This window comes from Macadamia integrifolia, chromosome 10 (genome assembly GCF_013358625.1).
Source record: "Macadamia integrifolia cultivar HAES 741 chromosome 10, SCU_Mint_v3, whole genome shotgun sequence".
NCBI lineage: Eukaryota > Viridiplantae > Streptophyta > Magnoliopsida > Proteales > Proteaceae > Macadamia > Macadamia integrifolia.
The window spans coordinates 20,518,370-20,540,175 of record NC_056566.1 but is presented as its reverse complement, the minus strand read 5'-3'; the positions used below and the strand labels follow the sequence as shown (position 1 = coordinate 20,540,175).

General features: G+C 36.8%; 2 protein-coding genes across 2 annotated transcripts; one reads left to right on the top strand and one right to left on the bottom strand.

Annotated features, from left to right (window-relative positions):
* The first annotated feature begins 707 nt into the window (after nucleotides 1-707).
* LOC122090850 (pentatricopeptide repeat-containing protein At3g23020) lies at nucleotides 708-4,149 on the top strand. Its single transcript, XM_042660580.1, has one exon. It carries the CDS (start codon nucleotides 1,066-1,068, stop codon nucleotides 3,649-3,651), a length of 2,586 nt encoding a protein of 861 aa, XP_042516514.1. The 5' UTR covers nucleotides 708-1,065; the 3' UTR covers nucleotides 3,652-4,149.
* Nucleotides 4,150-4,766: 617 nt separating this feature from the next.
* LOC122091191 (acylamino-acid-releasing enzyme-like) lies at nucleotides 4,767-17,618 on the bottom strand. Its single transcript, XM_042661037.1, is given in 18 exon segments — nucleotides 4,767-5,105; nucleotides 5,188-5,264; nucleotides 5,877-5,945; nucleotides 6,361-6,558; nucleotides 7,614-7,736; nucleotides 7,893-7,953; nucleotides 10,889-11,066; nucleotides 12,942-13,020; nucleotides 13,133-13,260; nucleotides 13,367-13,449; nucleotides 13,537-13,688; nucleotides 14,064-14,202; nucleotides 14,724-14,798; nucleotides 14,922-15,158; nucleotides 15,255-15,476; nucleotides 15,587-15,896; nucleotides 16,002-16,177; nucleotides 17,537-17,618. Coding segments are annotated over 17 exon segments (2,346 nt in total). The 5' UTR covers nucleotides 16,153-16,177; nucleotides 17,537-17,618; the 3' UTR covers nucleotides 4,767-5,041.
* Between the last annotated feature and the right edge of the window lie 4,188 nt (nucleotides 17,619-21,806).

Sequence of the window (21,806 nt, the reverse complement as noted above, 5' to 3'; positions counted from 1 at the left end):
AACTCCACTTTGTTTCGAGTGGTAAGCTATCCTTTCATAGCAGCTCCACTTTGGCATTATGCCACCCCTTTGACACGAAAGTCAAATCAACAATACAAACTACGAAAAAGCTTAACCCCAAAACTAGCTTATAATGTGATCAAGTTCAACCCCATAAACTAGTTACAATGTGAGGAATCCAAAAATGTATTAATCCACATCAAATCTCTTTCGAAAGTGACGTGGAATCAACCCCTCATATGACGGATATGGAATCATAACACAAGGGATGCGTTTGGTAGCAATTCAGTTTCAGAAACAAGGTTTCATGTGAAAAACATAATTTTCCATTACTATGTCAAAATGTATTTTAAAAAAAAATTGGTGTTTGGTGAACCTGTTTCAGGAATGATTACCTAACTGTTCACCATTTTTGTATTTGGAACAAAATCGAAATGACAGAATAAGGTTTTGTCGTTCTATTATTTTGCATTTCTAGAGTTTTTTTGTTCCCCTTTCATTTTTAAAAGACCAAAAAACACTAAGTTGACACCCAACGTGTTATTTCATTTTTTTTTTTTCCCCATAGAAAGGAAAAACGTCCGAAATGTTTTTCTGGATGACTACCAAACGCAGCCTAGGAGTCAAGGCAAAAACCCTCTGGAGTGCCGGCAGCGCAGCGTAGGTGGGTGGTGCGCTATTCGAAGAAAAAAAAGCTGGTCTTTGGTTTTCCCGGTTTGGCAGATAAGGGATGGGGGTTCTGAAAGGGTTAGAGTTGGACACTCGAAAAGGTCTTCAGTCTTCTGAAAGCTTAGTTGCAGGTGAGTCTGTGTTTTTCTTCTACGAGGCTTTTACATTTCTTTCTGATAGGATAGAGTGAATCCACATCCATCTCAGTCACTGGTGGGAAGGGGAAAGAACCTTTTATTTTGTTTCAGAATATTGTACTCACCTTATCTGAAGTAGCTGTAGTATCAGAGTTCGGATATTGTAGAACTGGGTTTTAATATTCTAGGAGCGTTGCAAATGATGATCCATTTGGGTTTTTAAGCTGAGCTCTCTTGAGTTTCGGTCTCATTTGCAAAAATGTTAGGAAAAATCCAGACTTTGGATATTAGTCATTTTCACGTCCTGTGTTCCTCAAAGAATTCAGGCAATATTGGAGTTTCAGTATTACCTGTAGATGGGGTTGAAGCTGTTAAGAAACAGGACGAGAAACTCTTTGAAAATCTGATTGTCACGAGCAAGAGAAGTGGAAGAATTTACAGAAGAACCCATAACACGAAAACTGAAGATGTAGTTAGACCTGTTGTGGAAAACCCAAGTTCAGTTCAGAACACAGATAAAGGGAGGAGAAGGAGAATAGGGGATTTTGAGAAATCTGGAAACAAGAGAAGTGGTGCCGTTAATATCGGTTCTGACCATGGGATTTCTTCCCATGCTCAGATGGGGACCAAATGTTCGGCAAAATGGGCCACTTATGGAGGACGCATCCCATTGATCTTGCAAGCTGTAGAAACTGTTCAAAATCTTGATGAGGCCTTCAGGCCATGGGAGGAGAGCCTCAATAACAAGGAGAGGAGCATAATTCTCAAGGAGCAATCAAGTTGGGAAAGAGCTGTAGAGATCTTTGAGTGGTTTAAGGGTAAAGGTTTCTATGAACTTAATGTGATTCATTATAACATCATGCTTAGGATTCTAGGGAAAGCCCATAGATGGAACCAGATTGAGAGCCTCTGGGATGAGATGGAGACCCGAAAAATAATACCCACTAACTCTACTTATGGTACTTTGATTAATGTTTATGGTAAAGCTGGCCTCAAGGAAGAAGCTCTCCTTTGGCTGGAAAAGATGAACAAGCGAGGGATGGAACCTGATGAGGTAACAATGGGGATTGTAGTTCAAACCTACAAGAAGGCAGGAGAGTTTGAAAAGGCTGAGCAGTTCTTCAAGGAGTGGTCATCTGGTAAAGCAGTAGATGATGGAGGAAGAACCGCCACTGCCAATGCTATAGACAGTTCTGCCCATGAACCTCATGCCTCTTTCAACTCGTACACATATAATAACCTGATTGATACATATGGAAAGGCTGGCCAACTTAAAGAAGCATCTGATACATTTTCTCAGATGCTAAAGGAAGGGATCGTCCCAAATACAGTGACTTTCAATACAATGATTCACATCTGTGGGAACCATGGCCGTTTAGAAGAAGTGGCTTCCTTGATGCAGAAGATGGAAGAACTCCAATGCCCTCCAGACACAAGAACATATAACATTCTTATTTCTCTCCATGCAAAGCACGATAACATTTCCATGGCAGCAAGTTACTTTGGAAAGATGAAAGAGGCTTGCCTTGAGCCAGACCCTGTGAGTTACCGCACTCTCCTCTATGCGTTCTCTATAAGGCATATGGTAATGGAAGCCGAAACCCTCGTCTCTGAGATGGATAAGCAAGGTCTCGACATTGATGAGTTCACCCAATCGGCTCTTATTAGAATGTATATTGATGCTGGCATGCTCCAGCAGTCATGGTGTTGGTTTGAGAGGTTCCATCTAAGTGGAAAGATGACTTCTGAGTGCTACTCTGCAAACATTGATGCATTTGGAGAGAGGGGCCACACCATGGAAGCTGAGAAAGTTTTCGTTTGTTGCAAAGAAAGGAAGAAGTTAAGTGTCCTGGAGTTCAATGTGATGATCAAGGCGTATGGGATAGGAGGGAAATATGACAAAGCACGTCATCTGTTTGATAGTATGGAGAGTCATGGGGTATTACCTGACAGATGCAGTTATAGTTCTCTAATACAAATTTTATCCAGTGCTGGCCTACCACAAAAGGCAATGCACTATGTCAGGAAGATGCAGAAAGCAGGACTGGTAACTGATTGCATCCCATACTGTGCGGTGATCTCAAGCTTTGCGAAGCTTGGTCAATTGGAAATGGCAGAGAGTCTGTTCAAAGAGATGCTTGCATCTGGTGTGCACCCAGATGTTTTTGTTTTTGGTGTCTTGATAAATGCTTTTGCTGATACCGGAAGCATTAAAGAAGCTACGAGATACATTGATGCAATGAAAAATGCAGGTCTCCCTGGGAATCCAGTTATCTATAACTCTTTGATCAAGCTTTACACTAAGGTTGGATACTTGCAAGAAGCACAAGAAACATACAAACTGCTTCAATCATCTGAGGTAGGTCCAGAGGTGTACCCATCAAATTGCATGATCAATCTCTACAGTGAACGTGCGATGGTTAGACAGGCAGAAGAAATTTTTGAGTACCTAAAGCATAGAGGGGACGCGAATGAGTTCTCTTTTGCAATGATGTTGTGCATGTACAGAAGAATTGGAAGGTTTGAAGCAGCAGTGAAGATCGTGCACAAGATGCGAGAATTGGGACTCTTAACAGATGTGCTGAGTTATAATAATGTAATTGGTTTATATGCAATGGATGGGAGACTGAAGGAAGCAGTGGAAACTTTTCACGAGATGATGAGTTCAGGTATCCAACCTGATGATTCTACATTCAAATCACTTGGGGTAGTCCTGGTGAAATGTGGAGTGCCAAAGGAAGCTGTTTGTAAGCTGGAATTAGCAAGGATGAAGGATACTGAGACTGGTTTGAAATTGTGGATGTCAAACCTTTGCTCTATTTTTAGTGTAGATTATGATCTTTAATGTCACAGTGAACAACTTCTGAATTATTTCCTTTTCGCGAGAGGTAAAGTTGGATGGATGGAGCTACAACAGTCCTTGGTTAAATTGCAGCAAGAATTTATTCCAACTGGGGAGAATTCTGCGAACAGTTGCAACTTACAAGGAATGCAATCGATGAGGATTTTTCAAGTTTACCTCATTCAAAGTTTGACTTACAAGGAATGCAATTGATGAGGATTTTTCAAGTTTACCTCATTCAAAGTTTGATGCAGCTTCTGCCTGTCCGGTTGCAAGAAAAGCCGAAATCCACAAGGGTGAATTTATTTTTCTTTTGGAAGGGGAAGGGGTGGGGGCTGGGGAAGAGAGCATAGGATTGGTGATGTTAGAAGGGGAAACAGTGTCTGAACTAAAAGGTTGGGAGGCCTAGGAATCACAAAATCTGACCTTCTTATCCAAGCTTTCTTGGACCATGTGTTTGAACTGATGTGAAAATTAGAGTGACTTTCTGAACTTTAGAAATCAGACGCACAAATCATAAGACAAAATAACTTTTAATCATCTACACTTTGATTTGTGGGTATTCCCTTGCAAACTTGGGCAATATTTGATGTCCCAATACAAAGTAAAAAAAAGAAAAAGTGCAATGTTTAGTGGGTATTCATTCATTAGGTTTATTGTCATCTTAAGGCTCCTCTTTACCAAAAATAAAAAATAAAGTCATCTTAAGGCTCCTATTGAGTCATCATTATACTCCCAATCACTATTGACAAAGTCAAAATTACCCCTCCCTAATGCAATCAGATTGGAGTGGATGTAGAGATTCCCTCTTCATCATGGTTGTAGAGAAACTTGCTCCATATTTAAAACCTTCCTATTAACAAATCTACTGCCAGTTTTAATTCTTTTATTGTCACATGACATCGACCATTGCAACTGGAGTTAAGCCCATTCAATATCAGAAGTCCCCTTCTCAAAGAGTATTGGCTTAACATTTTGGGTACACATCTCAGTAACTATCAGTGTGGGACAAATGCATTAAGACACTACTGCATGTTACAAGAGACAGCAGGATTTCTTTAAAAGCATTCATACTTTAGCCCCAACACCAAAACCAAATGAGACATGACAACATAAGAATAAGAATGAAACAATGAATAAGAAAAGAAGGAAAAACTATCCAGGGAAAAAAGTTAATAGTAGTAACAGTAAGAACCTAAAAGGATCATTCCGATGCCAATGTTTACATTTTAACCTAAACAAAGACCCCAGAAAACCCACCCCACAAAATGGGCATTATTGATTTATTCATTTATTTATTAAGTTTATGTGGAAACAGTACATTGAATCATGATATTCCAATCTAATCATAATCCTTAAACCCCAGACAAGAACCTGGACCAGAAATGCCAGCTTACGAACAATACTTCTTGAACCACACTCCAATGTTAAGGAAGCTCTCAAAGTCAGATTGTGGTCTGGATGAGAAAATCAGTCATCAGAATTTAAAAAAATAAAAGCAAGTTTAAATTAGCATGAACAAATGGAAAATGATTTTACCGGTCAATTGGATGATTATCATTTGGAAACACAATCACCTTGACCTCAACTCCTTTCTCCTTCAATGCCCTAGCATACTAATGTTTCCAAACATGAAAATACTAACATCAAGTATTGAATCAAAACAAAAAATATTTGCATTGAGGTTTAGATAGTGAGGAAAAAACAAACTTCAAAAAATCATGTTATGATGGAATAGATAGAGTGTCTACTATAAGGGCCACAATGCTGTTAAGAAGCCATTGGATTGGAATTTTTAGCCAGATTTTAAAGTAAAATATCTATCACAATATTAAATATAAGAATATTAAATCTAGGCAGAGAATTGGGGAGGGGGGATCCAATCCAAAAGTTATTGGACAGAAATCACTAGTTTGTAAAACTCATACATACTGTCAGTCACTGAGAAAAAAAGATTTGAATAAAACATGATTTTGACACAGAAGCTGTAGAGATAGTTCTATTCCTCTCTCGTCCATTTAGAAGAACAATATCACTTGCTGCCAAGTTTTTTCTGTTAATCACTTGACTAATGTAGATTCCCCTACCCCTTCCTTTTGAACATCATAAACTGTGCCATAAATGAACACAAATTCTGAACTTGACTAACAACTTATATTCTCATTCAAACATTAATATATATATATATATATATGAGAAAGAGAGAGAGAGAGAGAGAGAGATCTTACTTGCAACCCATTGGAAGCTGGAACTCGATGATCCTGGGCGCCTAAAAGAATAAGGGTTGGAGTTTTGACCTAAATGATAGGAAATTTGTAGAGGTCAATACATCAGCCTATTTCCCAAGATCCTTCTCAATAGATCTGGTTTTCTCAGAAATGTTATACTGCTGCTTGTAAATAACCAGTACAAACTCTTGCTCCTATTTCTTATACAAGAATGTATTTACAGAGTTAAAAAAAAAAAAAAAAAAGAAAAAAAGTTGCAGTTGACTGGCTAAAAGAAATTTTCTTATGCAGTTTAAACTACGAGAAATTTTCTCCTATTCATACTTGACTTTGAATTACTGTCACACTTTCTCCTTTTTTATTGTCAATAATCTTCATAATATGTTCTAACATGATTTTACTATGTGAGGCCAATTGAAACTTGTCTTTCAAATATAGTGTTGACTGTTGACTCCATTAAATCTTGAGATCTGATGGAGCATACCTTAGAGATGTGTGAAATAGGAGATTTTCTGTAGAAAAGATGCAAGTGTTCAACCGAAGGAGCCTCTGTGGAATAAGTTTTCCCTTCACTGCCACATGCCTCTACATAACACCAATCAGGGATATCACTTGTACCCACCATCAATGCAAGGTTGCAGACAGGATTCCTAGCAGCTGCTGCAGCAAACCGATCTGGTTCCTGAAGCAAATAGACTATCAAGATGGATCCATCTGCAAAGTGAGTCCTCAAAATTCTTGTGAAATATGATGGCTACGCCGTTAAACACAAAAAAGAGAGAAAATTCACAATTGGACACAACTACATATATAAGGATGACAGCAAAGCTATATCACTCAGACAGGGAGCACTGCTCAAGAGTGGATGACATTTGGACAAAAGAAAAGGGGGGTAAATTAGGGAAAAAAAACAAAGATCCAGCATTTCATTCTCATAAAGTAAAATAAGTATTTCAAAGGGTTTAATTATACACTTGGAGCACAGACATAGGAATTGCAAGTGGTCAGATTCAGTGAGGATTTCTAGCCAATGCAACCCAACTGACCAAATCTCAAGCTAAACCTGAGGCAACTTGGTGAAGCCTGTAAGAAGACCAAGAGTGATTCTGTCTTCAGGCCAAGGCAGGGGATAATGTGGAGAAATATGACGAATTATTAAAATAGAAGAAGACAGTAGAGACAAAATATACAAATTCTTGAGACCCTCAATAGAGACATGTTTCGGCATAATCAGAACCCAAGCTAATCATGCCACAACTTCACCACATGAAACCAAACCCAAACTGAAACCTGATTAGGCCTTGCCAAATAGATCGCCTAATTAACTTGCTCAATTTCCGTCCCCAGTCCCCTCACATGAAGAGTGGCAAGACCCAGTTGGTGCCTTGCTCTTATGCAAAAATCAACATCAGATGTCTGCCACAGGAAATAGATGGGACCCATCAAATGGTGCAACTCCACCATAGTGTAGGGAAATCTATATCCTAAGAAATTTGGGTTCGAAGCAGATGGCTTAAGAGATAAGAAAAACATGAAGATGAAAGAAAGAAACAGAACAAGAGCAAACAAAACAGAAAATTCTGTAAGTTTGTCATGACAAAATACCAAAAAGGAAATAAAATAAATAATAAAAAAAAAAAAGACTGCTAAGAGCATTTTAAGCATCAAATATGTTAAGAGAAGATTTTGCATGATAAAGCAAATGCCAACAGAGGAATTCAAGCAACAGAACTACACCTGGCCAATTAAGTGGGTTGTCAAAAAACCACCATGTGAACCTCCAAGCACAGCTATTTTAGTTCGACCAGCTAGTCCCATGTCAATTACATGGTCTATAGCTGTTAGAACATCATTAACATCCTGCACATGTTAAGCAGAAGAAATTATGATCCATATGGTTTACAATAGCAATGGTGTTGATCTACTATAATTGGAATTTCATGAAAATTATTACATAATTGAAAACCTAAGCATAAATATATGTTACTTAAGAGTATAGGACTAAGAATAGAGCACCTGGGACCCAATTTTCCCAGGAAGAGATTGTAATGCCTCCTCTCCGAACCCCAGCGAACCTCTGAAATATATTACTTAGATTAGGAAAGGCCTAAGTGAAAATTGTCAATCATTCATTGATTAGGAAAATGAGCAATGAGAAGCAGTCTCCACACTTGGAACAAAATCCTTGCCTTTTGTAAATCCCCGAAATATTTTCCACAAATAGGACATTTAAAACTCTTGCATGAGTGGCTTGATACTTTGATAGGTCCCTTTTAGCCCTTAATGGCCTTACCCTCATTAATAAAGTTTAAAGAAAGAGTATTTAGGTGGAACTTCCAATTGGTTTTGCACTTACTTGACATGGAAAAGGAATTGTAGGAGCAAGTGCTCAACAATAACCTAACTGTCTTTTGATGGTCTTTGAAAGTTATGTCTCTTCAATGATGAAGACTTTGTGTGTTTTTTAATATTGGATTCTTTTCCATGATCTAACAAACACAATATTAACTGCATGTAGAAATCATGCTCACTATTCTCTTGTAAGTAAGGGAATCGATCACTTTTTTTTTAATGAATAAAAATTCATTACCAAAGGAAAGAGAATGGGGGGCAAACAGACCCATCTTCAAAGAAAGCACGCAAACCAGGAATACAAGGGCCATGCAAAATGCAGGATGGCCCACCTTATCAGAAAAAGATGTCTGGCAAAGGACATGTGATGGGGACATCAAGACATACAGCCGAAGGAAGAAGAAGACTCAACCTTCTTTGTGGTTGGAGAATTAGAAGAAGGAAGAAGAAGAAAGGAAGGCTCGATCCAGCCTTTCCAGCGCTGGATCGAGTCCTCTCCTTCCAAATTTTGCCAAGATTGTGTGGCCCCCACCAAATCTGATAGTTTAGTAGTTTTATTTTCTAGGATTTTGTTTATTTGAGTCTTTAAGTTAATTAGGAAACTAAGTAATTATCCTATTGTTTTCTTTTTAGAAAGTTTATTTGTTTATGAAATAACATTCCTAGAATAATCTTTTCTTTTTAGTAATTAGTCTCTTATTTATGTAAGGCCATTGGCCATGGTTGAAGGATGAATTAGAATTGAAAAAAAAAAGCCAATGAGCAATCCCCCACCCCCTCTAACGATTCTCTCTCTCTCTCAATCTCGTCCTCCCCTCATTCTCTTTCTCGCCTCTCATTTTTTTTCTTCTCCCTCTATCGATTATCTCTTCTCACGCCTCCCTTTCTCTCTTCCAATTCCCTTTTACTGCTACTGTTTACTGTCTACTGCTGTTGGATGTTCTCTACTGCTGCTGTTTTCTCTTGGCTGCTGCTGTTAATCTCTGTTGATGCTGCTGTTATTCTCTGTTACTACTGCTGCACTATTGCAGCCTCTGTTTGCAACAACTGAAGGCCATACTACGTGGATAGATCATCACTTGGGCTGCTGCTGATCTCCTTTCAATGAACGGATTACTGCTGGACACCATCTTCAAATCTGGGCTGTCTTCTTTATTCTCAGACCTGGGCAGCAGATAAGTATAGAATAAACCCTCCCATGCCCTCCATTATCCCCTCATTATTTACTCTGTTACTTCCATTAAAACCCACCCCCCTTTTTAGCCATTGTTTAACCTTTTATTTACCACACTGTTTGCCTCAAGTATTGCTGGTCTTCTTATTACTAGTATAACTGATTTTAGAGCATATAGCATGGGGTTTCTATCTACTTTTGATGCTTAATAAACTAGCGTCGCAACCTAATTTTGATTGCTGCCATGTTCCCTACCCCATGTTTCCCCTTGAATCTTGAGTGAGTTTATGTGTTTTTCTTCCTAGATTATTATTGCTCTTTGCTACTTTGGTTATTAGTTTCATTCAATTTTGCATGTTAAATCTTGTTTGTTGAGTTTCTTTGTCCTGTCTACCCAAGTCCCTTGAGTTAACCCTACCTAGTTAGTTAGTCTTGTAGGAAACCTAGTCACCTAGGAACCCCCTACATCAACATGACCATGGATATCCATACTTAGATGCAAAAGCTTCTCATTGTTGGGAAAGGAATAGTCCAAGAGGGACCGCTTCTTGGAATAAGGAGGGGAGCTTATGCCACGTCGTTAGTGGACACAAAGGGGGGGATGAGGGACAACAGGGGACTGGTGGGAGAGAGATGGGCACTGATCTGGGGTGCAGGATAGACCAACCCAGGATCAGGATGAGGGGGAAAAACTGCACAGGCCAAGTGAGATAGGCTGGAGGTACCAAGTTGAGTGGACTGGCCTGAGGGCGATGGGCCAGAGGAGTTAATTTGGGGGTTTAGCAGGCCGAGCAAAGAAACTGGCCCATCAAGGACAGCAGGGAGAAGAGACGTTAGACTGGGTTGAGTAAGTAAAGTCCATAAGGGGGCCCACCCTGGACTTTGCGAATGGAAGAGGCAAAAGGAAGGTAAGGGGGGATTGAGGGACCGAAAGATTAACCCCCATGTGCAAAGGGCCGACAGCGGGAGGGACCACTGCAGAAGGAGCAGGCGCAAAGAGAGGAAGGGAAGGGTAACAAGATCCGTCAAAGGCACAAAAGGGGGTAACAGGGGACCTGCAGGGAATAAATCACTGTCGATTGCATATTCCTGGAACATTTCTGGTCCATTCATTGGTAAAATCTCCCCTCTTAAGTTCATTAAGAATCTTAACTCAATCGTTGAAGATTTAAAAAAAAAAAAAAAAAAAAGAGTAAATTTTAATCTATTTACCAAGGAAAAAACATAAAGAACATACTACATATTCCTGAAAGAAAACAAAGATAAATGCAATTTGACATTGTTAGATTCTAGAAATTTAAATTAGCTTTTAGCAAAATAAACGAATCAGAAAATAGATGATTGAAGGAATGGAATGACATAAAATAGACCAGAATGGAGTAAGAATAGCTAGATTCAATGTGTATTCAATCTTGTGACTTCAGTTCCTTCTTATCAGAAGGCAGGAAAAGTAGGGGAAAAGAAAACATTTAGTATTTTGACTCACCTATAATTTACTATGAGCAAGCTGTAACCAATTGAAGATAAAAAAGCTAGAGACTTTGAAAAGCTTGAATTTGAGACACCATGTGGTCCACCATGAAGCATTACAATAAGTGGATCACATACACCATGCTTCTGAGAGCTGGACGATACAAATATAGCTTCAAAAGGCTTACTGGCACCTGAAACAAATCAACATATTCAGGCTATCATTGGTGCTTATAGTCACTATAAACCCAGATGCTAAGACCTGAAACAATCAAATAGGAACAGCATGGGGCATATCGGCATTCGACAATTTAGGAAACAAGTGCTTAGCCTGTGTTATGAATAGAAATATATTTCTAATGAGACCAAATTTAGCACAGCATTGATCGAAAATCACCCACTCTGTATCCATAGGAACAAAATGTTCATTAAGATAGCCAAGGCCAGTGCAAACACAAGTCATTTAGCACCAACCAAGACAACAAGAGAACTTCTGTCAGCAAATTTTCCCCTTTCCCTCACGGTACTTGTACGCTATCGGTCATTGAGGAATACTTAGGCTTAGAGGGTGGTCCCTCTTCCTCACATAAAAGGAAGTTTGATCCTTACGAAAGAGGAAAGATTTGTTGGCAACTAAAATACATATAGTCCTAAGGGGTCTGATAAAGTAAACAGGACCTCGCAACTAATATCTCTATCAATTCAAATGCTTAATGAACCAAATTCTTACCAGACCAACCATCAAAAATTAAGTTTAAGAAAATCAATCTTAACTCTGAAGAGGAATCCAAGAATAAAGAATCTCCCTTAGGGAGTGAAATTGCCTTTGAGGTAGCGATCACTCATAACAAACCAATTGACATATCTTTTAAGAATGGGACCACTGAAGCTCAAATACAGACATAATGGTAATCATGAAAATCTCTAGAAAGGAATGGGAGAGACACCATCATATGATATCTAAAATAACTCAAAGGAAGACTGAATCAAAAAGCAACAAGAAATGGTTCAAACTTGTTACAGCAATGCTATGTGGGGGGAACAAAGGATTCACAAGTTCCCATTGGCCATGCAAATGTAGTAAGGTCATCTCCAACTATTATTATACTTTGAAGCAAGCTACTACTACTACTGCCCTTTTATGCAAAATATCCAAACCAAAAGCCATGACTGTAAGAGGTCGAGGATTGTAGACCACCTTGAGAGAGAAAGGAGAAATCGCCATAAGGATACTTAAAATGGATCTTGGTTGTAAACTACCATCAGATTATCAAAATCATAGCTTCTTACCAGTCTTTGTGAAGGGGTACATCTCGTCAATGAATTCAATGGAAAGAGACCTCAACCACTTCATGACGTCTAGAGCCCATGTAGAACCCAAATCCATGAATAGAAAGAAAAAGGACTAAAAATTTTAGGGCGTACTCTTTTGCTATAGCTCAAGTAAAATTGAGAGAATTTGTAACCAGTTGACAATCTCAACCGAACCAAGGTTACCCATGAATCCACCATAGTTATCAAGCTAATGACATATCTAAAAGGTTGGATAGAAACACCAATTGCAAGAAGAGTTGATGATTTCCAAATGACAGAAAGGGAGCAACCTCAACTACAAGACATGAGCCCCAGCTATTTGGCAGAAACCCAAATATTCTGAATCAATTAATTTCCATAAGTTTTAAGTTCCTGGAAAACGTCCAAACCATCTATCTAAAACTAGTAGTTTCATCTCCTTCACTTCCCAAACCCAAACCGATTCCCTCTTTAATTACAGCTAAATGGGATTGTCCATAATAAGAAAAATATCATTGCTCATGAACCATTCACAGCTGTAGACTGCAGTCAATATGATGTAACCATAAGGAAAGAAAAGGTTAAATATGAATTGTACACTGCAGTGAAGAATGGTGGTCCAATTTGATATTGTCTAACAAGGAGTTAGAACACAGATGTGGGCGAAGTAAATCAATGGACAGGCTTGGGGCTATTGGAAATACCAGCGGAAGTGAAGACCCCATTCTAAATCTGTGTATGAAGTGTGTATCTAGACATAAAGATCAATAAATTACCTCTACTAAGGTTGTTCGATGCATCCCTAACAGGAATCTGCATTATGCTGAACTGAAGGAATGACATCAAAGGTAGAACCTGTGGCAAATAACAGTGGGAGATGCTTTATTATTTGTTAAATATAAGCACAACAAATTTAAATTCAAAGTGCACAAAAGGCCCACTAGACATAGAAATTGAAATGCTCAACCTTTTCAGAGTATCTGGACAGGGGACTTGAGACATCCATCCAAACCCATGTGCCACTTGCATGTGCTTCTGCCTTCTTTATAGAACTTCCAAACTTCATCTGAGGAGGGTCTATGGGACTGCTAGACACTTCACACAAGAGAAAGAAAAATACAAAGTCTTATTTGTGAATTACGTTCTTCAAAAGAAAAGAAACAAAAAAAAAGGCCAATGTCAGAGGTCAGCGACAAGTTACCAGCAAGAATATTGTCCCCATCCAGCGTAAGAATGTTCCATGAATAACTTGAGTCAATGGGGCTAATACGTGATATTTTCCCACTGCATATAAGAGATTCGATTCCAATTGAATCATATGGAAACGATTTAAAAGCTCAATAAATAAATGAAACAGAAGTTAGTTGTTACCTCAGCACATTTATAGAAAGTATCACTTCAGTGCTTCGCCAGATGGAAATCAAAATCATTGTAAACCCATCAGAAAGCCAGGGTTTAGCAAGGAGACTTGAACACTAAAGCCCAGGGAAGCTACCATCCTCAGCAGACATCACTACAGGGACCTGCAAATGTACTATAGAATGAGAAAACAAACTAATTCCAACTAATTATAGCTAAGATTCTGGGTTGTGGATTCAAATGCACAAAGCATCAATTTGAATATGCTGAATGGAATAACCAATGGAATAATGTATAGATTATTTTATTTGAGAAGTTTAATGATTAAAGGTGGATGCAAATCAGCCTTAAGCATTACCTTTATCCTCGATACTACGAAAAATTGGCTCTAACATTCAAAAGATATTCCAAATATGTTTGTTGTTATTTTCCACCAATTATATGAATATGTTTAAACAAGGACCTTCTGTAAATATCTGCTTGAGCTTTGATGATTTGTAAACAACCACGTCCAACTTTAGCAAATAAGAAGAGCTTACCACTTCAGCAATGGCTGCACTTGAGCATGGCTTTCCGTCTGTGGGCCAATCAATTTTATGAAGCGATTGTGTTGCAAAGGATGCTCCACTGTCCACAGAACTTTTTGCAGACAGAAACACTAGAGACTTTCCATCTGGACTGTCAGCATAATATTATTCTCATTCAGTCAACAGTTTCTAAGAATTTTTTTGTTCTTGCTTTCTTCTTTCATTCAGTTTTTGGAAGCAATGGGGATTTCACTAATGACTCAAAATAAGATGCAAACAGGCAGGATTGGATCCCAAGCCTGAAATACAACAATCCACAGGCATTACCAGTGCACCATGCTGGCACCACATTCTGTAGACTGTAGGTACCTATAAAACAGGATGTGTGCATGCTGCACAGTGTGGTGACCATAAGCAAAGTAAAATTTAGCTGAATGGAGCATATTTCAAGTACTGTGATAAGCTATTGACCACAAAACAATTTCATGTGTGGTATGGGCTCATGGAAAATGTCTTTCAAGCATTTTGCTTCAGAAATTTCATTGTATTGCTACAAATATTGTACCAGTCTGTGATTAAGGCTCAAAAACTCTGTGTTATAAAAAAACGAAAAGAAAACACAAGCATAAACATAAACGCAAAATACGAAGGACAAAGTTGGAACCTTGCTACCTGAACCGTGGGAACAAAGCACTACTTATGCTTTCAGTTAGATAAACTATTGCAGAGCCTTTTGTTTCATTTATTCTGAGATATAATAAGGAATCCAAAGTTAACAGAAAGCAGTGTTTGGGAACATAGCATCTAATATTAATATTAAGCAAGATTTATGGCTAAAGTAACAAAATAACATGAACACTACAAACGCACTTGAGTGGAAGTTCATCGGTTTCTGCTTCATGAAATGGAGACCTAACTGCATACAAAGAGCATGGCCTATTGTAACCGTATTTTATGCCAAGCTTTCTTGCAACATTTTGCGGACCATTTTCTGATGTCCACCCAACAAAAACCAAATATTGTTGCAAACCACTAGTTGGTGGCGCCCATACAACTTGTCCGACACTCAAGGACTTCACAATTCCTTGAACAGCACGAACATCTCCACTGAAAATGCAGAGAATCCCAAATTAAATTTTTAACATCCAATACTGCATCCTCCTCATCTTATTAGAAGCATTGAGGAACACAGTGAAAGTGGACCTGTTAACATTGATGACAAAGAGTGCTGGCTGCCCTTTCCCTACATAGGTTTCCCCCCAGTCCTCATCCCAATCTCCTTGACCTTTCCAGCTTCCACAGTCCTTATCTGTAGAACCTCCTTTCTTGTAGCCGAAACCATCAAACATGGGCTTTGAGGAAGACGGCTCCTCAGCAACATAAGCAATTTGGGTTTCATTAGAGTTCCAAGAGATGCCCAAGAACCTAAGACGTACCAAGAGCTTTCAAGTTACCAGTTCGGATGAAAATACAACTATTTATGAAACATTGAGATATCCCTTTTATCAAGTTTAATGAATTTCACATCATCTTACCATCCTTCTGTATATACTGATCCATGAACAGATTGTGGGACATGTATTTCCTGTTGCAACTGAGATGAGTCCCATATCTCAAATTGGGTGGGAGATCCATTTTCCTGATTCCGTACTACAAGAAGCTTTGAACCTGACGGTGATGGAGCAATTATAGACACACCCGTCATCTCAACAGGAAACGGAGCCCACTGGAAGCTAACAGATTGGTTACTTTTGTTTGAAATATGGGCAGAAAGCATGTGTTTCCTCCTTTTGTTTGCCAAGAGATTCGCTTGGCTAACAAGAAACATTGCCTGGGAACCATTTCCTGCAGCTCGGGAAAAATTATATGGTTAAGAAACACAAGGAAAGGAGAATGAAAAGGAAGATTTCTCAGAATCAACTTTCACAGCACAGAGAAAATCAGCCATACCACAATCAGATTCAAAAGTCCATGCCTTGTCAATGCTACAGATATTTGTGAACTCTTGAAGCAATTTAGCATGGGAAGCATATTCTTCCTCAGTTTTTTTATCTAAGACTAATGGCACTTCATATTGAGAGGCAGCTCCTGACACATCCATAGTGAACAAGGTTGATGACTTCTTGCTGCATATCAAGCAGAAAAGATCAACAGATAGAACATGACCACCTGCTTACTAGATGGCTAGATGGCTAAATGAATAAATAACCTGTGATAAGTTTCTGAGCAAGATGGAATCTGTGAAGAAAAGTAGTCAACCACAAACTGATACTCTGTACTTGGATAATGAGCTATCCTCGAATTTATTAGAAGAAAATTATAAAGTATTCATCCAAGCATCTTAAGTATGTCAAAAGTGGCGCACAATAAACTTTAAGCTTTTCTGTAGTTAAAAAACTGCAGAAGGGATGGTTCTGTGCCTATAACCCATTTCTTCCTCCAGAGTTGAGAACAGTCATTCAGATAGATGGAGGTAAACTAATGAGTTCGGGTATTAATGAACTCTACAGAAGAGTTATTTATTGGAACAAATAATAATACATCGGGCCTAGGTGACCAAAACTAGAAAACAAACAAGCAGAAGAAATCGAAGATGAAGATGAGAAACAAACAATGTAAGAAAACCAGCACTTCATATTTTTAAATAAATTTATAAACTAGCATATTTCACAACAATCTCCATGGGAACTAAGGAGAATCAAGATATCGAAACAATGAAATTGCAGATCCTATGGATTAATTAATTAAAAGTTTAACTAAAAATGATAACTAAAGATATGATTAATGAAAGCAGGAGTGATAGTCCATTGTTGGACCAGTTACCTATGTCAAAGAGTTGAAGATTCTTACAACTATGAATTGGAGTTTAAAATGAACAAGTAACCAGTGCGAATGTAGAGTTAAGTTCAAACAATACTGATAAATATTCCAATTTGAACCCATCTCATGTGCATAGGGAAGGCAGAGAATTGACATGGTCACTCCTCATCCCTTGCCATGGTATCCCCCTATACAACTGCAGCATGTCCTATTCACTTTTTTCCCCCTTACCCATGCACCTCATTTCTAATACTTTAATTAAAATTTCCTTGTTTCTTATCAAATATCCATTAGGGAAAGCAGAGAACAAGGATCAAATATAAGAGAGTTTCAGAGACGACCAAGAACCCACTATAACAGCTTCAAATGGTTTTTCATTCTGACGATACTGTCACTCCATAGAAAACTATGAATCCATTCTCCTTGAATATAAGTCTGAGAACTTAGAGAAAGAAAATCCTGTGTAGAACAAATAAGTCAGGGCAACATGTGGGAAGGTTTTGATTGTTCTAAACTAAAAGCAACTGCTAGCTAGCCTAATGTTCGAAGATTTGGAAGACAAAAACATCAAGAAACATTTTTTCAGCCGAGAAATGATGAGATCTGACCATGAGAGACATAAAGAGAGGGAGAGGGGGAGAGAGAGAGAGAGAGAGGGGTCTTACGTGAAGAAGTGAAAAGGGTCCTCACAGAGGTCTGCTGGAGATGGGATATGGAAGGAGGAAAGCAGCAGTGAGGCCAGCCCAGTTCTCATTGCCATGATTCCATCTTATAAATTGCAACACTTTTGCATGTGTGTCCACATAGGCCCAAAAAAAAAACATGGGTAAATCAATGAGTCGATTTATTTTTAATTTTTTTTATGTTTAGGTTAAAATTAAAACTAAACACTTAAACCACACAATCTAGTAGTAAATTATTAGCATTACTAAAATATTTATTCGAAAAAAGAGAAGAAATAAATATAAATTTTTTATGGGAGAAAGAAAGAACGATATCTGGTCCTATGCCCTCCGATGGGTGAATGCATATGAGTATCCACTAGAGAGCACAGAGGGGTAAGGGGTCATTTCACAAGACCTTGTGAGAGGACGTAGGGAGCAGGACTGGTTAGTGTTCCTTTTCCTAATTTTTATTGTGAAGGATGGATAAAAGAAAATTAGGAAAATTGTAATTCAATAGTGAAATATTAATACATGACAAATAAATTTGTAATTGATGAAGATTAGTAGCTACCATTTTATTGCTAAAGTACTATTTATCAATGAAATATTGGAGAAAAATACATAAGGTTCTAAACATGTATGCTTCTAAACAAAAAATACTTAACAAAAAAAGAATCCATATAATGTTTTAATAATGCTTAATTTCTTCAAATTTTCCTATACCTTATTAATAGTACTTATTGAAATTGGTAATTAGAATCAATGAAAATATATGTGAAGCTTTGGAATTAATGATTAAATGGTATTTTTTTCTCTCTAATTCACTCTCCATTAAATAAATGGACAAAATATATGTGAAGCTTTGGAATTAATGATTAAATGGTATTTTTTTTCTCTCTAATTCACTCTCCATCATTAAATAAATGGACGATAAAAGTTAATAACACTCCACCACAAGGTTGTGCTACATATCACATCGATTGTAGCTCTACCAACACATAAAGTATGATATGACATAAGGGAGAGGGTTTCCCACATTGCCATTGTGATGAATTGAACGTCATACCAATATCTATCTTGAAAAAATGCAGCATTCACTGAAAATGGCGGAGTAAAAAATAGTAAAAAAATCTCATATGAGAGGGAAATTGTACTCTAATAGCATGGGGAAGTCTTTCTCAAAACATAATTAAAGGGTTTTGCAAGAAACCTTATTACTCAATTTAAATGCTTATTTGAAAATCATGAATATTGTTAAATGGGAGGAAGGAAGGGAAATGTAAGATTTTTTTTTTTTATAGGTGATTGGCATTCATAATGCTATGGGTGTCAAGTTTCTCTTGATGTGAATTCTTCCTGGATTTGGTTTTCAATTTTTTATGGTATTTTCTTATTGAGACCTGTTAAGAAATTTTAATTTTAATTTTTTACCATTATATTATAACATACAAATTTTTTTTTTTTTTTTTGAATAAGAACAAATCAAGTTGTTTTGCATGTGTATTTAAAAATGTGCAAAGATAATGACATTTTTTTATACTAAATTCTTTTGAAAATCAATCTTTGTCCCTAATTTAATGAACTTTTAAAAATAAGTTCACATGTGTATTTAAAAATGTGCAAAGATAATGACATTTTTTAATAAATTATTTTAAAAAACAATATTTATCCCTAATTTTAAGAACTTTTAAAAATAAGACAATGGCAATCAAAATAAGGTGTCCAAGTTCCAAATACACCTATTAGACAATACCATTATATTATACAAAGGTAACATAAGAGTAGAAAGCCAACCATCATGCCACTTGGGAGAGATAGCATGAAACAATGTGTTATCATACAACCGTCCATGAAAAGGAGGATAATTAGTTTCGAAAGTAGGCATGAATAGCGGTGGTGCAAAATTGATATCTTCAACAACAACAAATTCAAACAACCTTATTCCAACTAAATGGGGTCTTAGATACCCAAAAAAAAAAAAGACATCTTCAAAGATTTTTAAGGTATACATTGATGTAAGGCTAGAGCGTTGAGTGAGGTGTACATGCAAGAAGCTATAATATCTAAGCAATTGTTATGAGGCTTAATTTTTATTCTCTTATAGGAACATAAAAATAACTTTAAATCATAGTTTGTGATTTGATAGAGAACTTGAAATAAAGAAAACAACTATGACTCTAAGGCACCGTTTGGCAATGTTTCTACTATTTTTGTGTCTAGAAACAGCAGAAATGGCTTTTTGTGTTTCAAAAAACAAAAACAGATTTTTTAGTGTTTGATAAACCTATTTCTCGAAACACTTTTTGCTGACATAATTCCTCTAAAAAACCCAATAGTATCATCGGATGCCCAAAAGGGAGAGAGGGTCCAGTTGCCTCTTTTTAGGTTTAAACAGTTGAGAGATTTATCGGGCATAACGGCCTTTTTTTTTCCTCTCAAATTTGTTTCCAGAAACAACGAAAAAGTCCGATTTGTTTCGTCAAAGTTGTTTCTAGAATTATAAATAGGCATAAATTTTTATTTATGTTTCTAGAAGCGGGTGAAACAGAACAATTTTATCAAACGTTTTTTTGGTTGTCTCTCTGTTTTTGGGAACAAAAAAACGCAGAAACAACAGAAACAAAATATTGTCAAACGATACCTAAGTATGCATATGGCAGAAAGCATGCAGTGATTATGTGGCAAGAGAGAAACATGGTCCAAGCCTTTGGAATGTCATTGTAACTAAGTTGTGCTTTGTCTTAAACTCCTTCATTTAGAAAGTTTAGTTCGGTTTGGTTTGGTTTGGTTTTTTTTTTTTTTAAGAACTCCCATATGGAAGAGATTGCTACAGATGTGAATCAGGAATGTCATAAGAATCGGTTTGGTTGCAATGAAAATTGTAGGGAAGAAAAAATTTTAAAACCTAAAAAAATAAATTTCATTTTTTGACATGATTTACAAACTATTTAAAAATTTTATAATATTTATATATTTTTTATTTTATTTTTTAAATTCAAGAAATTTAAATGCAAAGTAAAATAAAATTTAATAATCAAATATATAATGATTTGAAGTTAATGACATAATCATGCGAGGTAATGATTACACAAATCTCTTTATTAGGTTTGAAATTTTCACTTCCCTTCCTTTCAATTTCCCTTACAAGTTACAACCAAACAAAAAATGGGCAAGAAGGGATATAAATTAGTTGTAGCCTTATAGATATAGTCTAGGATTTTCTCAATAAAGAATTTATATATATATATATATATATATATATTTATATTTATATAAAGAGTAGACGTCAGTAAAATTGAAGTGCATGGATTCAGGATTTTCAGGATTCCAAGTCATTAGTGTTACATGAATGTCTAAAGATACTCAAAGAATAATCTCTTTACCAAAGGATTGATATGGAATGTATACACGTTGAGAACATGTCAAACACAATAATGGTTTTAAGGTATAAGTGAAAGATTGTTGGAAATGTGTCTATTAAATCCATATTTATATGGTTTAAAATTAATTAATTTATATGATTTTATAGGATATTCCAATGTTGTTATCCCAAGGTTTTAACTTAAAAATTGTTCTTGATTAAGGATAGAATCGGGCATTCTGTTCACATGGTCATCACTCTGTGTTCTAAAAAATGTTGATTTGAATATATAAGAGTGTTTTTTTTTTTTTTTTTTTTGAATGAAAGAGATTATCAACAAGGAGTCCACTTCACATAAGAAAAATATCAGAGAGTATTTGTACATGAGTGGACAAAATCTAATCCGATGCCACGTTTAGTAAATTACTAAAAAAAGATTTTGAAAAATATTAATAAGCATTAATATTAATTTTTAAAATTTTTTAAAAGATCCAATCATTTGTCCAAATTCTCTGTTCATGGGATGGTGACAATAATAATTTTCATGTCCAAAAATATGTTATTCGATATGTTTAGTGGAGGGACAAAGTATAATTAACTAATACCTTAGAAAGATATAAGAGTTTTTTTTTTTTTTTTTTTTTTTTGGTGGTAGAAGATATAAGGGTTATAATGTTATATGACTTATATCAACCTTAGGTGTAGAGTCACTCCCACTAGGCACCCCTTGGGCCACTCACACGGGGGTGTTTAGTGCTCTTCACTGCTATCAGTGAAAGTTGAATGATTCTCATTCAACCCCGAAATGACCTTGTCCATGAGGTTGTGGGGTCAGTATAGACCCGCAGGGCCTAGATACCCCATCGTTAGCATAAAAAAAAAAATTATCTTGGGTGTAGGGTATAGTTA